Consider the following 21,623-nt stretch of genomic DNA (forward strand, 5'->3'; position numbering starts at 1 on the left):
TCCCTAAACCATTCATGTGGGGGTAACCCATTCTTGTGCTTTTTCAGTTCTCCACCTTTCTCACCTTTCCACAGAAATCCAGGCTCTCAGGTAAATCTGACTTGCCCTAAGATTTAGCTCAAGCCCTATCTTTTCCAAGAAGCTTTGCCGATTCTCCAAGTACATTCAATTCAGGTCCTAGGCCACTGTTTACTTGACAGGTGCTGGGGACAACAGGATGAATCATGTTCTCTGCTTCTTGGTCTGTCTTCTCCCTGACACCCAAGAGAATGCAAAACACAAGTTAATCTTTTTGAAGATTTATTTGTTTATTTATATAAGCACTGGGTACAGTCAGAAGCGTGGGAGGGTGAGAGAATTCACCAGAGCCAGAGCGGGGAGCAGAACAGGCAGACTGACGAAATACACTGTTGAGGGGAGCAGCAGGCACGGCAGGAGAGGTCTGTGTGCCATGTGGGACCCTCGTGGGTGGCCGGGGATCGAACCGGCGCTGCAGAGGCTGCGGGCAGCTTTGCAGCCCAGCGCTCAACCGCTGTGCCACCAAGGGAGGCCCAATCTGGGAGTTTCTTAAACCAGAAACTATCTATCATCTGCCTATCATCCATCTATCTATCTATCTATCTATCTATCTATCTATCTATCTATCTATCTATCTATCTTCCTATCTACCTACCTACCTTTCCCCTTTAAGTAGTACTTGCAAATTTTAACCCAGGAATTTAAAGTGTGTGCAGATGAAGAATTTGATACACAGAGGACAAATGGAAACTTCTTTGTGTCTGTTTGTGGTTTATTCTTGTTAGGTGGAATATAATGTGTACAAATGACTAAAATGCAATAAAGTATGATTCCTAAATATATGTAGGCATATTAAGCTATGCAATGAAGCACAGATTCAGATGGATGCAAACTATGTTTCACCTTCATTAAAAAATTAGGATGTATGATATGATCTAATGTGTGTTAAGGGATAAGGGATGGTGGTGGGGAAAAAAGGAAAAAAACTCTAGAATAGAGTGACCTTTGAAAAGATATACTCTAAATGGGTTTCTTTGGGTGGAGGAATTATTGGTGACTAAGTAAAACACCTCATTTTTACCCAAACTTTTCATAACAAGCAATTTCATTGTCATAATCAGAAAGACATTTTCATTTTGGGAAAAAACCCCACAGAAACAGGGACATCAATTTGGTACAAATGTAGATGGATCACTTTAGAGACAGTCCAAAATTGAATATTAAAAGGCCTTCTGTTTTGTTTTAATATCAAGTGAGGACAGGAATGGGCCACATCTACAGGGAGACTCAGCAGATGTGGACTGAGTGATTGCAGCGTTTCAGGGTAAACATTATAAAAATAAACAAATGAGCTAACTAATGGAATGTGATAGACAGGATGCCTGAGTAATTACTATAAATGCTGTGCCCTTTTTTTTGGTCAGAGACCCAGCAAGGACTTTAACCTCTGGGTCTATTAATCTGGCTTCTATCACTGGGGAGTTAGTGGCACTTTATGTTCTAAATCATGAACCCACCATTTGCCCTTGGGAAGCTCTAACAACTGTGTTTTCTTTCCATCCAAGTTTGTTATCTCATTGTGGGAACAGAAAAAGCACAGGTTGGTGATATCACACAGGTGGGTATCTACAGCCTTGAGAATTGTACATGCAGGTGGGAATTTTACCATGTGGAAATGTACCCAAGTTCTGAGCCACCAACACATCAGCTTCGGCCCTGGTCCCTATAAATAAAGTTCAAGAGTCACTGAATTCTGGACTCTGGGAAACACTTCACCATGAGGCTGCTCTTGCTTTTCGGTGCCCTTATAGGGCACATCTACTGTCTGGAAACTTTTGTGGGGTAAGTGACGCTTTCTGGTGCTTGTTTGAATTTTGCTTACCTGATGCTCAGGAGTGTCTCTCTGGATTGATGCAGAGTACTGGGTGTGAGTGCTCAGCATTTTCACAGTTCTTTTAGACTAGGAAAGGGGAGAGTAGGAATAATAAGAGATGAAAAAATAGAGAGATGAAAAAAGAGATGATGACATTTCAAGGGGAAAAAAGAGAAGGCTGAACACATATGCCCTGTTTCTCTCTGTCCTTAGGATTTTCCCCACTGCTGGTCACAATGTAGGAATGATAGGTGTCAGCAAAAAGAAAGCTGTCCGGCTGTGTGTGTCCGCACCATCTTATTCAATGACGGTTGCTCTTCCATTTCCTTCCCCCTACCCCGGGTGTCCCCCTTGTCAGCGCTTGTCCTCCCTATCTTCAGGCTTGGCACCCAGGCCATGGATCCTCTTGAGAGGGAGGACCAGGGTGCAAATTTCAGCTCGACTCCAATGCTCTGGGCCTTGTAGTGTTCATCCCTGTTCCAAAGTACTTTGGTTTCAAGATTTCATGAAGGGTTTTAGATAGCATCCCTTGAAGAGCATTCCAGGGAACTGAAGAGGTGGTGAAATAAATGTGGCCCTCTAAAAGGGTCAAATAAATATGGGGAGTGGAGTTAAATGAACTTAATTACTTTTACTAAATTAGTGTGATCTAAGTCTCCAAGAGGGCATGGAGGTTGCTGCGTCTGCTCAATGGTTTTGATCACCAGATTCCATCCTTCCCCTTTTTTGAACTTTTGCTGAGCAACGCAAAGGACAACTATTCTTAAGGAAATACAAGCCTAATTTATTATTTTTCTTAGTGTGCGTTTCTAAAGGACTTCCGGGAGTCTTTGCATAAACAAAAGAATGAGACTCAAATGGAAGAACTTTCAGACCTGAGGTAGCTGGAGGTAGGAGAGCCTTGCAGAGCTCACGTTCGATCACTTACATGTTCCACCAGAATTCTCTGGATTCTGGTCCCTGTATGTGGTTCTTTGTACCCTTCCTCACTCTAGAGAGGGTCAGGTAGAGACTCTGGAAGTCAGTCCACTTGGAGAAAGGGATAGAAGAGGAAACTCTGTTATCAAGGAGGATTGTAAGAATCCATCTCTGATACCCAACTCTTTTCTAAGGATGTGTGTTTTCTTGTTTTGCAACTTCTCTTTCCAGCCAAGGTGTCCTTGATGTCATCTAGTTGTCTTTCTCTCTCTCTTTCTCTCTGTGTGTGCATGTGTAGAACTTTTTCTGGGCCCCAGTATTCCTAGCTGTGCCCCCAGTTTGGGTCACATGAATAGATGGGACATATCTTGGTTCCACTTGAGATGGAACTCTGGCATTTCCTAGGTCAACTCAGATGTGACTTCAATTCATCTGCAAGCACTGACAAAACAAACTCATTTAGTTCACTTAAAAAAAACTTACTTCTGAAAAGCAGGGGCAGACAAGTTTTAAAAGTGAATGCTTTATGAACAGCAGGTGTTTATTTGCTAAATAATCATTAACTAAAGGAAAAACAATGTTAATGGCAAGTTTCCTGCAAGAAGCAGGTACACCACTTAATTATTATTTAGATAACATTTCCTTGAGGGAGGGAAAAAGCCATTTATCAACTCCTCATTCCGGTGATGTGGGTCAGTATATTATTTATTAGTTTCTTGGCTGTCAAAGAATATTGAGTGGCACATTAACCTCTGACATATGGAGACCTAACAGGAGCAGAAAATAATGAGAGAAAGTGTCCAGGTTTGCTTTGAAGGTCCTGTTAATATGTGGTCAATATTCTTTAGAGACCAAGTTCTTGAGATCACACCAAGGAATCAAGAACAAATTAAGAGTCTGGTGGAACTGGAGGCTGAAGAACATCTTCAGGTATCTTGTCCTAGAGGGGATTTCTCTAAAGTGAAACTTTAGTGTGACTGCTCCTCAGTTAAATAGGATGATTGCGGTGTCTTGCTTTGGGCTGTATCTCACCTTCTCTGACATGGCAGGGAACGCTAACTTGTGGAGCCGAGATGCAGAAAACTGGACTCTAGCCCACGCATGTGACATTGGGCAGCTCACCTACCTTCCCCATGTCTCACTGTCCCATTCAGTATAATGATGAATAAATACACCCTTTTTTCATAGGTTTATTTTAAGAATGAAAAGAGAAGCTGAATGGGAAAGTTAGATTGCCAGACAACTTGAATGCATTATTTCCCTTCTCAAATAATTTATAGTATTAATATTCTGTTATGAAATAAATTGGATCACTTGAATGTCAACTGCTAAAAAAACTGCAATCGTTTTAAATAATCTTTTCCTCCTGCCAGTTTTAATATCTAACCGTAGGGGGAAAAACAATCTAACACATATGCTGATGCTTGGGTATTTTTTTTGCAATACCATAGTGATTCCACAATGATTTGGGTTTCGTGGGCTGGAGATGAAATAGATATGAATTGATTTCTTGAACTCTATCAATGCTGAGCTGCCCATTTCTCTATAATGACTCACTCATTGCTTGGTCTTTTATCCTTTTTAGCTTGATTTCTGGAAATCACCTACTACCCCAGGGGAGACAGCCCATGTCCGAGTTCCCTTTGTCAGCCTCCAGGCTGTCAAAGTTTTCTTGGAATCCCAGGGAATTGACTACTCCATCATGATTAAAGATGTCCAGGTAATGGCCCCACAGACCTTCCTTCCAGAGGTGTCCTGGTTCCCATGGGCTCTGCAGGTCCATCCTCTTTTGTCCTCACCTGGGGAGGGAATCTGTGGGGGCTACTAGAGCCTCCCTGAAGCCTGGGGTTCTCCTTCAGAGTAAGCAGATAGGCACCATCCACTCCCTTTTGCATTCGAAACTAGTGGAATACAGTAAAAAAAATTTAAAGGAAAGGGCAAAGGATGAAATAAAGTACAAATGTTTAGTCAAAGCAGGTAAGAAAAGGTGTTGTTCATTTAGTTATTAATAAGAGGTTATTTCAAGCTCTGGGCTCCTGAAAGGAAGGATAAACCGTAAGACAGACTGTCATTCTGTATGCGCAGCGTCTGGCTGTCCAGGAATCTGGTGGAAGCCCCATTGCCTTTTGGGATCCTACCAGAATAAGGGTGGCTTAATGCATGACTGCAAAGCCTGTAAGACAGGAACAGGCAAGCGGGGGACTGCTGGTGAGTGCTACCAGTCCCTTCACAATTGCAGATCCAAATGCACGGCCCCAAGCTAACCACAGACACAACTGATTTATCTTAGGCTCTGCTGGACAAAGAGAATGAAGAGATGTTATTTAACCAGAGAAGAGAACGAAATGGTAACTTCAACTTTGGGGCTTACCATACATTCGAGGAGGTAGGTCTTTCAAAATGAACACGAGAGAAGTGGGCCATTTTCTCCTCTGATGACAAAATCTATACCTCCCCTTGCTGATTTAATGGACATTATTCTCCTATAATTTCCCAGCTTCTCCAAGGTTCCCTAGGATTTCACAGCCAGTATCAGCGCCACTGCCTTAGGGCTGCTGCGCATCCCAGCAGCTGCCCTATGATTAGAAGTGTCCAGGAGAGTCTTAAATAAACATAGAAACAACCTCTCTTGCCCATGTTCTCACCTTGGCCCCGCTCACCCCTCTGACTGCTCCCCCAGTTGATTTCTGATCTGTGCTGCCCACGAAGGCATTTGAGAACTGTGCTTCACAGAACCACTCATGATGGAGGCAGGGGACAGCCAAGGATGGGGTGGACGGTCACCCTACATTTGCATCTGGCTGGCTTGAAGTACCTTTCATGCCCCACGCTAATGCACCCAGACTGCATGATGGCAAAGCCTTTGCTGTCTTTCCTGAGTTTTGTTGGTGCTAATGAAGATTGTCCCCTTTCTGGACCTGGGTCTCAGATGCCGCCTGAGCACCTGGACAGTGCTGCCTTTGCGTCTTTATGACGTGGAGCTTTTCTGGGGACCTACAGGGCTCTATTTGAACTAAGTGACTTGGAGGGGGGAGATGAGGTGATGGGGTTTAGGGGGCTAAGGGGAGAGATGGGGGAACAGAAAGTGCCCAAGCAGAGGTATCTGACGAGCACAGATCCCCCAGATCATCAATTCTAAAATGCAAAGAACCCTGAAAACAATTTTCTCCTACTTTATTTGGTGGTAAAACCTGACTTGACCTCTATTCTGGTGGCAAAATTAGAGCAGAACTCACTTGCTACCTATTTAGTCACTGGTAGAAGTATCAACGTGTTTGAATATGGAGCAACATCACATGTATAATATACCAGATATGCCTCCTACTACTTTTTCTTTAAAAAAAATTTTTTTTTTTTTTAATTTGAGCTAAGTATGGCCTCTAAGGGTTTCAAACAAGACATTATGCACCAGTACAGAAAGTGAGAGAGCAAAGGGAGTGGGGATAACAAGATGTGCTCTCTCCACTGCCCGGCCTCACAAATTGGTGTCTGTGTCCTACTGAGAGCAAGTGTTGGCAATGGCTGGAGAGACTATTAACTCTCCAGACACACCCAGACATGTCTCAACCCCAGCAATGGACACAGCTTGGGTGCCCCAGCTGTAGCAAGATTCCAATCAGCCCTGCAAAGAGGAGCCCGAGTAAAAGACCACCCAAGTGCATCTGGGGCAAGCTCCCCTCAGCCCCCCCTCACCCACCTGCTGCTTTTAAATCCACCTTTTGGGGGGTGCCACTATTATCAGTGCGCCTTTAAAAGGGGGTGAGGGGGCGAGCAGCTTTCTGGCTGGGGCAGTTCCCCTTCAGAGCCGGGCTGAGGAAAGCCCACAGGCTAGCCAGAGACGTGCCATTTTGTTCTAAGCACAAAAGTGCAAAGAGCCGGCTCCGCTGCTGCAAAATGGCGGCTTCTCCTCTGCAGCCCCTGCGGATACCCCGCGCTCACCCTCTCTCGGCTTTGACGCAGAAGTCCCCTCTCCTACAAAATCGACCGTGCAGTCCGCTCCACTCTGTCCCAAGGGAATGGAAAGGGCAGAGCAAATGGAGGGCAGAGCCAAGCGGCTCAGGGATGCATCCGATCATTCACTTGCAAACGTCTCTCCCTCTTAACCCACTGCAGATTTCCGCAGAGCTGGATAACCTCGTGGCTGAGCACCCTGGTCTGGTCAGCAAAGTGACCATTGGCTCTTCTTTCGAAAAACGCCCCATGAACGTGCTTAAGGTACACAGGTTGCACAGGTGTAGCGCTGGCTTTTGCTCCCGAGGCTTCTAGAACCCCGCTCCTCCCAGGCGGGGCCATCAGCCCAGCCCCAGCCCGCAGAGCGGGGCCCCCCGCCCCCCTTTTCCCCTCCTAACCGGTCCTTGCTGGCTTGGAGCATCCACCTCCCCACAGCCCCCCCTGGTCTTTCTTTTGCTCTTCCCCGCGCAGGCTGACGCAGGGCTGGGGAGTGAATTACTGCTCCCATCTTGACAGCCTCGCTCGCTGGGAACCGGGGCGGACGCGCCAATAGGAACCGAGGACGGGGGAGGGGTGCGGGCCCCGGGGAGGGGGTGTGGGGGAGGTGGCGGGGCCCCGCGGAGGGAGAGTGGGGGCGCGGGTGCGGGCCCCGGGGTCGGGGCGGGATGGGGGTGGTGCGGGCCCCGGGGTGAGCGTGAGGGAGAATGGGGGAGCTACTCTGTAATTCATCAAAGAAAGAGTTCTGTGCCTTGTTTTTCTTTTCCTCTGTTAGTTCCTCCTTTTTAAAAAAAAAAAAAAAAAAAAACCAAGAGCCTAAAAAAAAAAAAGAAAGAAAAAAAGAAAAAAAAAAAGCTCCCAAGTGCTTGCCTGAGCCGCAATAAGAGGAGCTGGCGCAGGGCGCAGGGTACCCCGCAAGCCGCCCCGCAAAGGCAAAGCCGAGAAGCGTCGGCATTTTGAGGTGCTGGCTGGAAAAAGGTTAGGGTTCTTCGCCCATCTGTAACCTCCAACAGTCTTAGTGCTGGTAAACTTGCTCTGAAAACCATTGAAAATTATTTCCCCAGATTTCCTAGAAAGAGTTTGTTACGGAAAAAAAAAAAATGTCACAACTCCCTGCTAAATGTGGAAACGTTGTGGCTGAGAACCAGCCGACTCATTGGGACAGATGGGTTTCTCCAGAGAGATTCACACCCCCCCCCGCCCCCAAAATAGGCCTGGGAGGAGTGGTTATCTACTTTTCGATATTGGGGTGCATTTGCTAATAATTGCTTCTCTTTCAGCCCCCCCTTCTCGCTCTCTCCTACAACTGGGTCAGGAAACCCCAGATTCTCCTCCCCCTTGGGTTTTCCTGCTGTTCCCCTCTGCAGGGTGGTTCCTTGGTTAAGGATGGTAGGTGTTTTTGAAAGTTCACCGCTTTTTATATGTGAACTCTTTGGAGGAAAAGACACCAACACTTTCAACTAAAACCCGTGAAATGTAATTTTTAGCAAGGATTTGCATTTCTCATTTACCTTATCTGCTATGTTTAGAAGGCTGCACAGAGATAGAAGTTGATGGTGCAAAAATAATCTTTTCCTCCCCATTTACTGATCCAATTGGCAAAGCCACTGTTCCAAATAAAACGGACTCACTTAGATCATAAAATTTAAACTCTGGAAAGCACCTCCAAGAGCCTACCATTCTGTTTTTATGAAGGACTCCAAAGGTTATCACAAGAATTTTTATTACGAAAAAAGGACACAATCACTGCATAAAATTAGAAAATAGAGAAATAACAGCAAGAAAGGAAACATAGCCTCATAATTCTCATTCCACAACTATAGGATCATGGCTGTTCACACTTTTTAAAAAATCTATTTCTTTCTCTTCTCCATCCCCCTCCCTTTTTCTCACGTGTCTCTGTGTGTACATTTATACAGACACACGAACACACGAACAGGCTCTTTGAAATAGTAAAAATGACATCACACAATTCTGAAACCCGTCGTTCTCAATTTGCAACATGTGACGAACATATTTATGTCCTTGCATTATCCGCAACTATTTTTTAACAAACATCAAAGGAGAAAACCAATGTATGCTTCTCTTGTTAGCCTGCATCCAAGCTTCCAGGAAGAGAAGGGAACCAAAAATAATTTTTTTTTAAGGGGGCTTACATATATCTAAATCTATATTTCTACATCAAGCTAAATGAGAAGGGTGAATCGATAGCATCTGTCTCCAACTTCTCCTCCTCCTGTCAATCGCGTCAAGTAGAGACAGGGGACCGGAGAGGGCGCCCGGGGGTGCATGGGGATGAGGGCGCATCGGGGCGAGGGCGCACAGCCGCGGAGCCTCCGCCGGTCACGTTTCCACATTTGTTTTGCAGTTTAGCACCGGAGGAGACAAACCCGCCATCTGGCTGGACGCCGGGATCCATGCTCGGGAGTGGGTTACACAAGCTACTGCTCTGTGGACAGCAAATAAGGTCATTTCGCCGAAAATTCCTCGATCAGTTTGTCTTTCGGGGATCAGCCCCACCTAATCACACGCAGTCCGTGTGGTTCTTACGGCTGACAGCTCAGCCCAAGCCTTCTTTTGTCACACGGGCAGGAAACAGACCCCTTCAACCTATTTTGGTATGGTATTGTTCCCCTCAGCACCCTGGGCTCACCCACGCCCACCCCAGCCAGCATCCTGGACCCCTTGGGCACACCCCCCAGCTCTCACCACCCACCCCCAACCTCCCCAGTGCTGCGCTCCGTTGAAAGGGCAGCCTGCTAGAAGCGATCGAGAGGGAGGCTGTAAGGACCCCAGACAGAGTACAATTTCAGCATAAGAACAGAAGAGAGAAAAATTTCCTTGCTGCCTCCAAGTCTGAGGTTTGAGACCCGATGTGCTGGATTGAGCTAAATGTAAAAAATCAGCAAAGGGGCTCAGATGGAACATCTTAGCAGGTGCTAGAAGAGTTTACTTTGACCTATGGATCCAAAGTGGAATTAGTGAAGGGCGGTTGGGTTGTTCTGAAAAATTTTTCTGAATCTGATTTTGAAAGTCAGAGTGTAGCAATACTTCTCTTCCACATGTTCGTCGGAATTAGAGTCAGGACACTGGCCTGGGTGTGACCTAGTCTGGTATTTCTTAAGTAATTCAAAAATGACACGCTATAAATCAGAATGTTAATTCATGAGCAAAGGAAATCAATCCACATCAGCTCATTCAAGCATGTGCAACCACGTGCATACCGACTGATACATTTTTCCCTTCAATTAAAATGCGGTTACCTTTAGGGTATTATGAAATGGATATTTAACAGTTGAATAATAATGCCTTAGGATGGCTGAGCACAGGAAATGAATAAATTTTAATCCAGCAGAAACTTCAACTCTACTGCAATTGATCTCAAGTAGAAATTTAATTCCCCAAATGGAATTTAACCGGTTCTCTGTATCTTTAGAAAAGTCTCTGCATATTTAAGTAATCTCATGTTAGTTGTGAGTACTTTTGGTGATTAAGGGAAACTGAAAAAATGTCTTTGGTTATAGGTCCTTACAAGCCACATACACCATTGCCTACCAGTGCCTCACTAGAATTAATAGGGAGAATTCTACTGCTTTTCAGAGAGAATGGAGAAGGTATATGTGATTCTTATTTATCGTAGGTAAATTTTTCTGACCAGAAATAGACACTGGCGTGTTAAACACGTTAACAGTGAAGAAGATTGGATACTAGTTTAGAAAACTCATTAACCAGCAGCAATACCTAGTTCGTATTTGGAAAAAACACATTGCTGTAATATTCTGTTCCATTTTCCTCAGCGAAAGGGAGCATAAGATTGACACGTGTTGTTGTCTCTGCTCAGATCGCCTCTGATTATGGAACCGATCCATTCGTTACTTCTCTCCTGGACAAGATGGATCTCTTCCTGCTGCCTGTCACAAACCCTGATGGCTACGTCTTCTCTCAAACCAAAGTAAGATTGGACTTTTTATTCCTCTTCCACTGGAATCTAAAGAGGTGTGGAAAAACTTCAAAAACAAAGAAAAGTAATCTTTCTGTTCCTGATTTGCCCTAAATGGAACACTTAAATCTCTCAGTGGCCCTGCATTGAAGCCCACAGTGGAGTTTATTATCACTTCTTATTCCAACACACTGTCCTTACGTATTGCCTCGGTCAGAGCCCATTTCCGCTGTTAGACTGGGCTTTTTGAGCTCTGTGTTCACCATGAGTCACCTAGGAGATTTGTTCCAATTATCTCTATGTTTTTATAGTAGGATTGATAGAAAAGAGGAGGTGGATGTTACCTGCTGACAGATTGTCGCAGGTTTCGGTAAGCAGTACAGTGCGTCTAGCATCTAACTTAGAATCTGCAGAAGAAATCCTCCATAGTATCACTAAAAGGAGTTAGGTAGTTTCTTCTTTTTTTCCTTAAAAAAATCTCATTACAAAACACTATTGTGGTAACCGTGACCCCACGTATATTCAAAAATGAATCAGAGCTTCCAGTTTATTTTTGGAGAGAGCTGAACTAAGACAGCGTGTTCAAAAGGAACGCATACAATTCCTAGTACTCACCTCGTGAGATTCTCTGAATAAAGGGTTCCACAGTCAAGTTTGGGAAGTACGCCCACCGTATCCCTCTCTTGGAGGTGAATTAAAAAAAATAAAGCATTAAAAAAAGACTCCCTAAAAGTTCTGAAATAAGTTAGCCAATTTAGTTCTATCTTTTCTCAACGCGTTTTATCATAGAACATGCTCCCCCCCCCCACTTTTTGGGTTTGGTTTTGCTTTTTTGTTGTTAACATTTAATAGAACTGGTGTTCTGTGGAACGTGGTTTGGCAGGTAGTCATTGGAGGGAATGGGGGAGTATTCAGTTGTCGCCTGGGTGAGACTCTTCAGGCAAGACCCGGTATGAGGACTGGTCGACACCTCTGTGGACAAGGGAAATGAGTGTAATTCCAAAGGGGCCTTTATGGGGGGCAGTGAGGGAAATTGACAGAATTCTAAAGGGCCTTCTCACCAGGTTGAATGACCACCTCTTTTTCTTCTCCCCCCGCCCCCCCATTCCTTTTCTGTTGGATTGTAAAGAATCGTATGTGGCGGAAGACCAGGTCCAAAGTAGCTGGAAGCGTCTGCGTTGGCGTCGATCCTAACAGGAACTGGGATGCAGGTTTTGCAGGTGAATGCAGGGACTTGCCTCAGGCGGGTCAGAACAACTTTGCCTGGCTCTGAAGAACTGTCAGCCTGTTAAGCCCGTTCAGGATTCGAACCATTTAAAAACCTATTTGGAAAACACTTAAGTACCTTCCCTTCAAAGGCTCACAGTGCTGTCACAGACCTCTGAGCAGAATTTAATGTATTTTGTCTCACATCTTGGTTTTCCCACAAGCTGTAGTCTGGCTCAGCCTCTGACAGCCTCCTTGAAAGAGACTTTGTGCAATGGCAGAGGCCTCAGGAAGCCTCCCGAAACCAGCCACTAGAGGGCGTTGGGATCTATTCGGAGGAGAAGCATTACATCATCTATGGATGCTTCGAGAAAGAAAACTAAAAAGAAGTACAAATAGGATTAAGAGATTGATTTTCAAAATAGATTCAAAGAGAAAATATTAGCTTTCTACTCAGGCTTTGTTGACTTGCAGTTCTAATTTTTTCGAGTTCAGTGGCAGGCTGATTGAGGGGCTCCTTTATGCTTTCAGGCACCAGTTAAAATCCTTTATGTTTCTCTAATCACAGAATTGAAATTTGTTTGGATTTTCCTCATTAGGTATGATAACATTGAGGTTAGAAACTGTCTTTTTTCACCGTGGTATTCCTAACACTAAACCCAATGTTGGAACATAAAGCACTAAATATTTGTAAGTTGAATTAACGAGAGGCATTGAACCAGGAAGGGACACATTAGGGAACTGAGTTGGGATGGACTGTGGACAGGTGGCAACTTCATTCATTGCTTTGACAATTTTTTTTTTTAGCATAGAAAAAAAAAAAATCAGATCCAAACAATGCTCAGCAATTCAATGTCATTTTTTTTTTCCCGGAAAATTATTTTTATTAAAAGAATCTTAAAATACGGTGACAAGTTGTAGTTATACTTTGTCCATGTCACTTAGGGACCCTGGGGAGTCCCAGCCCCTACCTGTCCCCTGAGTCTCTCTGGCATTTGGAGCTTGGCTGGTGGGTTCTTTTCAGTGGTCATGAGTAACTCTAGCTATTGAGAAAATCAAGGCCAGAGGTGGCCTTGTGCCTTGTAGTCGTGATTTCCTTGCTGCAGAAAGGGTGTCAGAGTTTCCTCTCGTTTGCAGTGTTGTGACTTATAAGTACAGATGCATAGAATCTTCTACTCTTGGACTGAAAGAATTGGAAGAGGTCCCAGAAAAAGAGCTTGCTCAACTCCCACCCAATGCAGGAATTCCATCTATAATATTAAATGTAGCTTTTCTTCCAACAAACTCCCACAGAGAGGAGATGATCTAATTTGATAGCTCTTTCTGCCACATAGAGGAACCATATTTTTAAAAAGAGGAGCTGTGTCCAGAACCTCTTCAGTTAGGCTTCCTGACTGCTCTCAGGTAGCAACTTGACCAAATACAGTAACAGTCTTGCTCAGGTTTCCCGAGGAGGAACTTGGGGATGGGTGGGAAGCACCTCCATACAGTGTCTCTTTAAGCTCACTGTTCTTACTGGCTGCTTCTGTATCCCATTAGGACCCGGAGCCAGCAACAACCGTTGCTCTGATTCATACCATGGACCCTATGCCAACTCTGAGCCTGAAGTGAATTCCATAGTGAACTTTATCAAGAGTCATGGAAAAATCAAGGCCTTCATTACCATCCACAGCTATTCCCAGCTGCTGATGTACCCCTATGGATACAAGTGCACCAAGTCAGATAGCTTTGATGAGCTGGTGAGTTTCTGAAATTTCGGCTTAGCCACAGATGTCCATTATGTGGCCAAGGACGTTTCAGTCATAAAGTTAGATGCTGATTTGGGACTAGACGAGTGACAGGTTGCAAAGGTGAATGAGACATTATCCATCCAACTACCAAGAAGATCGTGTTTCAGGTAAAGTTTTTTGACAGTCTGGTTTTGGACTTTCCTAAATTAAGTTTCCTTGGGAAGGAAAATTCGTGAAATGTTTGTTGCCTTAATCTAGCTCAGTGGAGCCTGATTTGACCGTAAATTCCCAAGAATGTACTTTCTGTCCCTTAGGAAATAACCACTTGGATTTGGACTCGAGACTCTTATATGTATAGTCAGGTGCTCTGCGCAAGTGAGCTGTCTGCCTGCTCCTTGTCTGACACCTTCCCAGTGCTTCTGCGCTGTGGCTCACTTGTCCAGTGTGCTGGTGTATGATGTGGGGGATGAAACACTCACTTCCATAACTTAATACCACCCCTCATCTTTCCTGTCTCAGGAATAAGCAAAACTCTGGGCAGCCGTAAGTCAGGTGGTGACGACTCGGGGGGCTGCTTACAATTGAGTGTGCGCTATCTCCAACGAAAGAGAATGTGCAAATATTTCCAATTAGGCTTTTAGGCTTGGTTTTTGCAACCTGTATGTTAGAGATAAGCCCCGAGATGGAACCTTTTGGTCAATTTACTGTCAAATAGATTATTGTCAGCAGCCGTTGGCAGAAATGGAATAGATTATTTTAATTCAGGTGTATTTTTCATCTCATCAGTTGGATGTGGGCCCTTTAGGACAGTTTTCAAGATTTTGATGTTGAGTATTACCACTCAAGGTCAATTTGGAGGGTGGGAAGGGGAAGGAAAGAATGTCAGGATTAAAAAAACCTAAAAGATGCCTTTAGTAGATCCAGAGAACTGTAAATTATCCAAACCTGGGGCACAACTGTCTGTCAGTCGTCCGGTGTGTGATTCCATGGCTTCCAGTCTTTAAGGGAACCTGTTTCATGTTGGGCATATTTGATTGTTTGAGTTCTTCCTTATAGAGAGTCAAAGTTTTCTCCCATGGTTATCACCTGCCAGACTGGTTTATCATCTTGCTTCGTAAAACAGGTTTATTTCCCTTTGAGAGGTAAATTCATGAATTATTGGAGGATCGGGAACCAGCTTCTCCTAGGTTTCCCCTTTTCGCTATCAAATACTCCCAGTTCTTTTAAGCAGTCATAACATGGTCCCAAGTTCCCTCACCAATCTGGTTGCTATTTTCCAAACCTGCTTTGGTTTGTCTCTGTTCTTCAAGGGTCGCTCCCAGAAGTGAATGTAAATCTCACGCTGTGGGTTAACCAGCCCAGAGCAGAGCGTGACCGTAACTGCCCGCATCCAGACTGTGTACTTCTGCTTGTGCAGTTGAGGGTCACATTCATTTTTTGGCAGTAGCGCCGTGCCGTTGACTCATGCTGGGCTCACTGACAACCGAAACCCCCAGGCTCTCGGAGGATTCTGCCGAGCCAGGTTTCCCCCATCTGGTAATTGTACAGTTGTTTTCCTGGACCCAAGTTCAAGACCTTACATTTATCCCTACCAAGGACAGTAAAGCCTCAATCAGTCAAAATTGGAACCCTCCAATAGTGGAAAATATTTTGCTGAGCTCTACTTGGAAAAAGAGACAATCATAGGGAAATAAGCCAATGTAGGGAACTCGTGGAAAAAACAACAATCAAATTTCCCAGTACATCCTGGGGTCAGAACACATTTGCTGTAGCCCCTTACATCCGCGCTATTTCTATCCACACTCCTGAAAAAGGAAATTTGCTGGTAAAATAATGTCCCTGATGTATTGCAAACACCTAAATGATCATAAACGGCGAGGGTCTTCATGGAGTTTTCAAGGCAACAGATGTGAACTAGTGCTTACTTCTCAGTGAAAATGGTGGAAACAAAAAGGGCACAGACTCACTTAACCAGAAAACCCAGTGCATCTCACTGTTCCATTCTATATTCTGCCATTGACCATGTGTTCTCCAAAAAGACATGCACCCACCTTTCCTTGGTTCTCTCATACTAGGATGAAGTGGCCCAGAGGGCTGCCCAGTCTGTTGCCAGCCTGCATGGCACCCAGTACAAGGTGGGACCCATCTGCTCAGTCATCTGTAAGTATCTAAATTGTTTTTACAAATGGCCCACTTAGAGGGCAGACACCCTGTGATTTGGGGCCAGTGCCTTGATACAGAAGGTATAGGCCTGCATACATGGAACCCAGTCTTACTCAGTTTCCCTGAGTGAGCCTTGGTGTCCACCATGAGACTTGCTATGTAATATCTAAAACAGAGAACCTCTGCTTCTCCTTTTGCTTGTCCTGATCCTTACAACTCACTCTCATTATGTGGGATCTCTGTGCTTGAAAAATGGGCCTCTATCAAGATCTGGTCCTAAGTCATACACTTTCGTTAACTTTCCCTTCCCTGATTAAGAGGGTCTCATGCCCGGAGTGATGCATGGGACTGTGCATGGGAACAGAATGGTGCGTCTCTTTAAGAGAACAGAATAGTTCAATGGATAGATTCAGTTGCAGTCATTTGTCCATACGGAGTTTGGGGAGGCAAAGAGGTGTGCAAGCCAGGAATGGATGGAAATGTCAAGAATAAGTCTGAGGAGCCCACTGTGCTACAGTGGATTAGGATACAAGAAAGAAACAACTGCAGTGCAGTGGGAAGTCCTAATGTACCCTCATGCAGATTTTGGGTCCCCCCAGAGAATCCCCCTGCTCCCTTATGGATAAAGTCATAAACTCAAGACCCCACAGTTGAATGCCCAGGAATCCCTAGCATTCCCATGTCCAAGAATTCTTTGGAAACAAATGCCTCTTATAGGCACTACACTGTTCAATACACTCATATTGAATATCTACTATGTGCTAATCGCTATACCAAATACTGGAGATGTAATGAACACACAGAGAACTCACTGTTTAATATGGGAGGCAAGCAGGAAGACAAATGATATGTGTGATAGAAGACGGTACATGGGACAAAAGTATTAGAAAGTTGGGGGGATTGGACAGTGGAAGAGTCAAGAAAAGCTGCATGTAGGAAGAAGACAAGATTTTGAAGGTTGACCACCAGAGCTAGAGAAGGGGAGCAGGGTGGAACATTCTGGTTGGTTAACAGCTCATGCAAAAGCCTGGAAGTATGAACATGCATGAGGGGCTTTGGGAATGACAGGGAGGTTTGGGATGACTGGAATGAAAAGAAGTGGGGGAGTTTGGGGTTTTGTGTGTCATGCTAAGGAGTTTAGATTTTAACCCAAAGTGTTCTGGAAGCCATTGAAGAGTTTTTGGCAGGGTAGTGTGCTAGGCATCATGTTTTAGATAAAACATGTTAGCAGCCAGAGTGTTCCTGTCAGAACACCCCACAGGAAGATTAGGAAGAGTTTTGGGGAAAGAGGGATGATGGTCCAGACAAAAACAGTGCTGGTGAGGATGGAGGGAGACATTTAGTTGGTAAAACCCAAAGGCTTTTTGCCTTTCCTGGGATGTGGGGAATTTCTCACTGACGTTTCATTGATTGCTACGATTATCTGGGGGAGAGATAGAGGAAGGTAAAAGAGGGTGGAGTTAGAAAGATAATTAATTTTCTCTGGACATTCTGAGAGTGAGGTTTTTGGAGTATCCACTGGGCTTTGTGAAACATGGCCTCAGGATTCTGCAGGGTGATTTGGAAGAGGTTGACTGTAGAGTAGGTGGTTGGGGCAGGAGACCAAGGAGAGCATTTGGAGTGGGGAGAGCTGTGGGTCTGTGGATGAGGCCAAGATAGTAGGCAGCAGAAGGGGTTAGTGGCGAGGGAGGGACACACAGCAGGGCTGGCAGAGAAGAGGAGAGAGCCCAGGAAGGAGTAATGGTTGGAAAATAGACAATTATTAATGATAACCGAGGCCTTGAAATGGTCAAACATGACAAGAATTTCCTACTGGACTTTCATCACTAGCCTGTCAATGACCTTAACAGAGTAGTTTCAGAGGCGTGGTGAGGGCAGCTGGAGGCATACAGGGGAGGCGGGAGAGGGAAGGGGCAAGTAGGTGCTCTTCAGAGGGTGAGAAGGGAAGGAGAGACAGAATGGAGGGTTTCATTTTTTGAGATAAGAAACTTATTTATTGATTTTGGGAAGAGAATAGAAAGAGGGGGTGCTATTCCAGGATTGGGGGAAGAGGGGCAGGAACAGGATATGCAGAGGTGATGGCTCAGACTGGAGTGGGAGGAGCGAGTCTGCAGAGCTGGGGCCTGGCCACAGCTGCCTCTGGGAGATGGTGGCAGGACTCTGAAGGACGCACACCCGTCTGTCATGGTTTTCTTAAGGGGTGTCTTTGAGAGCAGCAGACGAACAGTTTTCTCAACATATCTAGACTACTTGATAGAGATCCAGATTCTACAGATCTGGTAATATTCACAAGTTTCTTTTCCCACATTATTTTTTGCTCTTATGATGAGTTAAACAAAACTTTGTGGGAAAAACAGAGCCCAATACTCATCATATTTTATTATCACGTTCAATTTTTTTTAATGATTTTGTCAATGAACACAAACAAATGTATTTGTAATCAATGTCTGTGTTCTGTTTTTGTCTAAACTTTTTTCATTATTCCATTATCCTAGTTATTGGGCCTCTGGGTTGCATCAACATTTAGTTAAATGAGGTTATTATGAATATGTTGGGACAAACTTTTTTTAGATAATCTTTGGTGTGTATTCCAAAGGCCAGATCACCAAGTCAAAAGGAATGAAGAGCTGTGGCTCTCTTGTTACATATTTCTATGGCTATTCTCTAGCAAGACTGAGCTGCTTATAGTTTTCCAGATCTTTTAACCATGTTCCATATAGTTTTGTCCCTCTTTTTGGTGGAGGAATCTCCAGGGAGGAGGATCCTCTGAGTGTGGCAGGAAGGTAGGCCTTGGCTGGCCAGAATGCATGTTTTCTCTGGTTGGCAGCCTCTGAGTGGAGGCTGGAGTTCAGAATGTTATCAGAATGACAACTTATGCACCTTGAGACTCCCCTACCCCCATGGGGTCCTGGCCATTTTATTACAGGGAATCTTGTAAATACTTCCTTGTGTATTTACTTACAAGTAAGGTAGATCTGGAAAAGCTGAGGCCTGGTGTGATTTTCCTGGCAAACATGAGGATGTTGAAGACTTTCCAGTGAACACATTTAGGACAAGTGCAGGGTTTGCTGTGTCATCTTCTGGAACCTTGCCTTTAGTGATCAAGGAAGTTCTGACTGCGTCTCCCCCCAGGGCAACTCAGTTATCCTTTATCCTGGCCTCAGTCCAACTTGCACAAATACTGCCTTGAGAATTAGGCCCGGTGAAGTACTTTTGCCTCCTGCCCGAGATCTGTATGCATCTCAGGGCTGAATACCTGTGTCACTCCATGCAGGTGGTGGCAGGACTTCTGTGCCCAGTGAGACACTTCCTGGGCAGTTTCTCATCAGGAAAGGGCTGTGACAAGCTGCACAATAGGTGTTTGGTGCAGGAGAAGATGTTACTTGAATTCTTTTTCAGAGGTGCAGGAATAAAAACAACACAGACTTTGGGGACAGAGGCCTGGATTTGAGTTTCAGCTCTCCCACTTTAGAACAGGTAGCCTGGGGCAGGTGACTCATCCTCAGTTTCTTCATCTGTGAAGTGGGTTGTTGAGATGCTCAAAAGATAGGATGTGGAATGAAAGTGTTTGCTAACTCTAAAGCACTATATAAATGCTGCTGTTTAGTTTCTTGTGAACTGCCCTCCTCCAGTTCCTCTGATCTTTAATGTGGTCCAACTTTTTTGATTGGGTCCTAGTTATTTATTGATAATGATATTTATGATCACAGTTGACATTTATTGAATGCCTACTCTACCTCCATTATCCCAGATCTTTCATTTAATCTTGCTGAGCCTCAATTTCCTCATCTGCAGGATGGGAATAATATTAGTTCTATCTGGTGACCCAGGTGGGAATTAAATGAAGCAGGTTAGCACAGCGCCTAGCACATTCAGTAAGTACTCAATGAGTGTTGGAACCACAGCCATTATCTCATTTAATTCTCAGTGTCTGGCGAAATAAGTAGTACTATTATCCATATTTGACAGATGAAGTATCTGGGACTCAGATAAATGACCTGCCCTAAGTCACTCAGCTAATGATTTTCTGAGTCAGGATTCGATCTCAAGTCAGTATTTTGTCCACTGTGGACTTCTCAGTAGACTTGGTTGTGTAGAATCACAAAAGTATAAGTTAGTAATTTTGGTACCCACGGAAGATTCAATTTAAGTCGACCATGATTTGCTGTGTTACTTACCAAGTGCTACCATAGCTGGTGGGGGTGACGGCAAAGACACAAGTCACAGGACTTCACGTGTTAATTCACAATATTAACCATTCATCCTCCTCTTCCCTGGAATAGCCTCCCTGGTCTTCCTCTTTGCCCAGCCCCATTCTTAGGGAGCAGGTGACTTCCTCCATCTCTGTCCCAACTATGTCCTCCATTTGACCTCTACCCTGCCCTCCCTGGGAGGGGCCTCAGAGCTGGCCCATTGCTCAACTCTTCTGAGTCATGATTGCCCCGGGTGTTTGTAGGCTAATGCCACCTTCCTTCATCATCTTTCACGTCAGTGGCCACACACCACACAGGTGCACATCACTGTTGGTTTAACCTGTCACCCCACACATAGGTGTTGGGCATTCTGTTTGGTATCAGAGCAAAGCCAGTTCCACCCCTACACTAAAAGTCCCTTGAGGACAGGGATGAAACCTCTCACTCCATTTGTATTGCCTCTTTCCCCCCTAGGGGAAACAATGTCTACCTAGCACTCATCTAAAGAAGGACATGATGTGGTCACTAAGTTGTAGATGATGCCTATTTGCAGAGCAGGCTGAATTCCCAATGGGTGGGTGAAGCCAGAGCTTCCAAGGACACCAAAGAAGGACTAAGTACAGTGTTCATTTAAATAGCCTTTGCTTTTCAAGTGAATCTCTATTTTTTGTAAGCATGATCCCCTACTAAGCTCTCATTGCTCCCGTGGTCCATGTGGGTGGGAACCTGATTGACCCTTGATAATGGTGGAACTTAATATGGAGGCCAGTGGGAACAGCATAACTAGACTTTCTTCTCGTTTGCCCTTTAGACCAAGCCAGTGGAGGAAGCATTGACTGGGCTTATGACTCTGGCATCAAATACGCATTTGCCTTTGAGCTGAGAGACACTGGCCGATATGGCTTCCTTCTGCCAGCCAGTCAGATCGTGCCCACAGCCAGCGAGACCTGGCTTGGCTTGAAGACCATCATGGAGCATGTGCGAGACCACCCCTATTAGGGCTCTGGGTGATAAACAAACACTATTAAAAGCTCTTTGATTTGAAGCAAAGTTGAATTGTGATTACTCCTTTTTCTAATCCTGATGTGGGATCGTCATTTCTTCAATGCAAGTTGTCCTAAAACACACCTGTACCCCTTCATCTTTGTTTCTCAATCCATCTCGAGCAAAAAGCTCCCAAAATCCTGTAAAATTTTTAAATGATGGTAAAATATACATATTATAAAATTTACTATTATAACTTTTTAAGTGTACAATTCAGCAGCATCGAGTACATTCACAATATGGTGTGACCCTCCCCACTGGCCATCTCTAGACTTTAAAAAATCATGCCAACCTGTCACCTGGTACCCAGTAAACACTAACTCCCCACCCTCTCCTTCTGGCCCCAGTAACCTCTACTCTGCTTTCTGTCTCTATGAATTTGCCTCTTCTAGGTGTCTGCTATCAGTGGAATTGTACAGTATTTATCCACTGGTGACTGATTTTATTTAGCATAGTGTTTCCAGGTTTCATCCATGTGTGGGCTGTGTCAGCACCTTCATCTTAACAGAGTAGCATTTTGGAATGAGAAGGGCTGTTTGAGTTCATTTATTCAATATATATTAATGAAGCAACTACATAGTGCCACACAC

At 44.6% G+C, this 21,623-nt stretch overlaps 1 protein-coding gene across 1 annotated transcript; it reads left to right on the forward strand.

The window, feature by feature from the left end:
• The first annotated feature begins 1,638 nt into the window (after positions 1 to 1,638).
• On the forward strand, positions 1,639 to 21,035 carry CPA2 (carboxypeptidase A2). Its single transcript, XM_037513153.2, has 11 exons — positions 1,639 to 1,860; positions 3,658 to 3,739; positions 4,395 to 4,529; positions 5,100 to 5,195; positions 6,923 to 7,024; positions 9,126 to 9,224; positions 10,599 to 10,709; positions 11,827 to 11,917; positions 13,443 to 13,642; positions 15,709 to 15,793; positions 20,801 to 21,035. The coding sequence occupies exons 1-11, from the start codon at positions 1,796 to 1,798 to the stop codon at positions 20,986 to 20,988; spliced, it is 1,254 nt and encodes a 417-aa protein (XP_037369050.1). The 5' UTR covers positions 1,639 to 1,795; the 3' UTR covers positions 20,989 to 21,035.
• Positions 21,036 to 21,623: the final 588 nt, after the last annotated feature.

This window comes from Talpa occidentalis, unplaced genomic scaffold (genome assembly GCF_014898055.3).
Source record: "Talpa occidentalis isolate TD23 unplaced genomic scaffold, MPIMG_talOcc4v2.1, whole genome shotgun sequence".
Taxonomy (NCBI): Eukaryota; Metazoa; Chordata; class Mammalia; order Eulipotyphla; family Talpidae; genus Talpa; species Talpa occidentalis.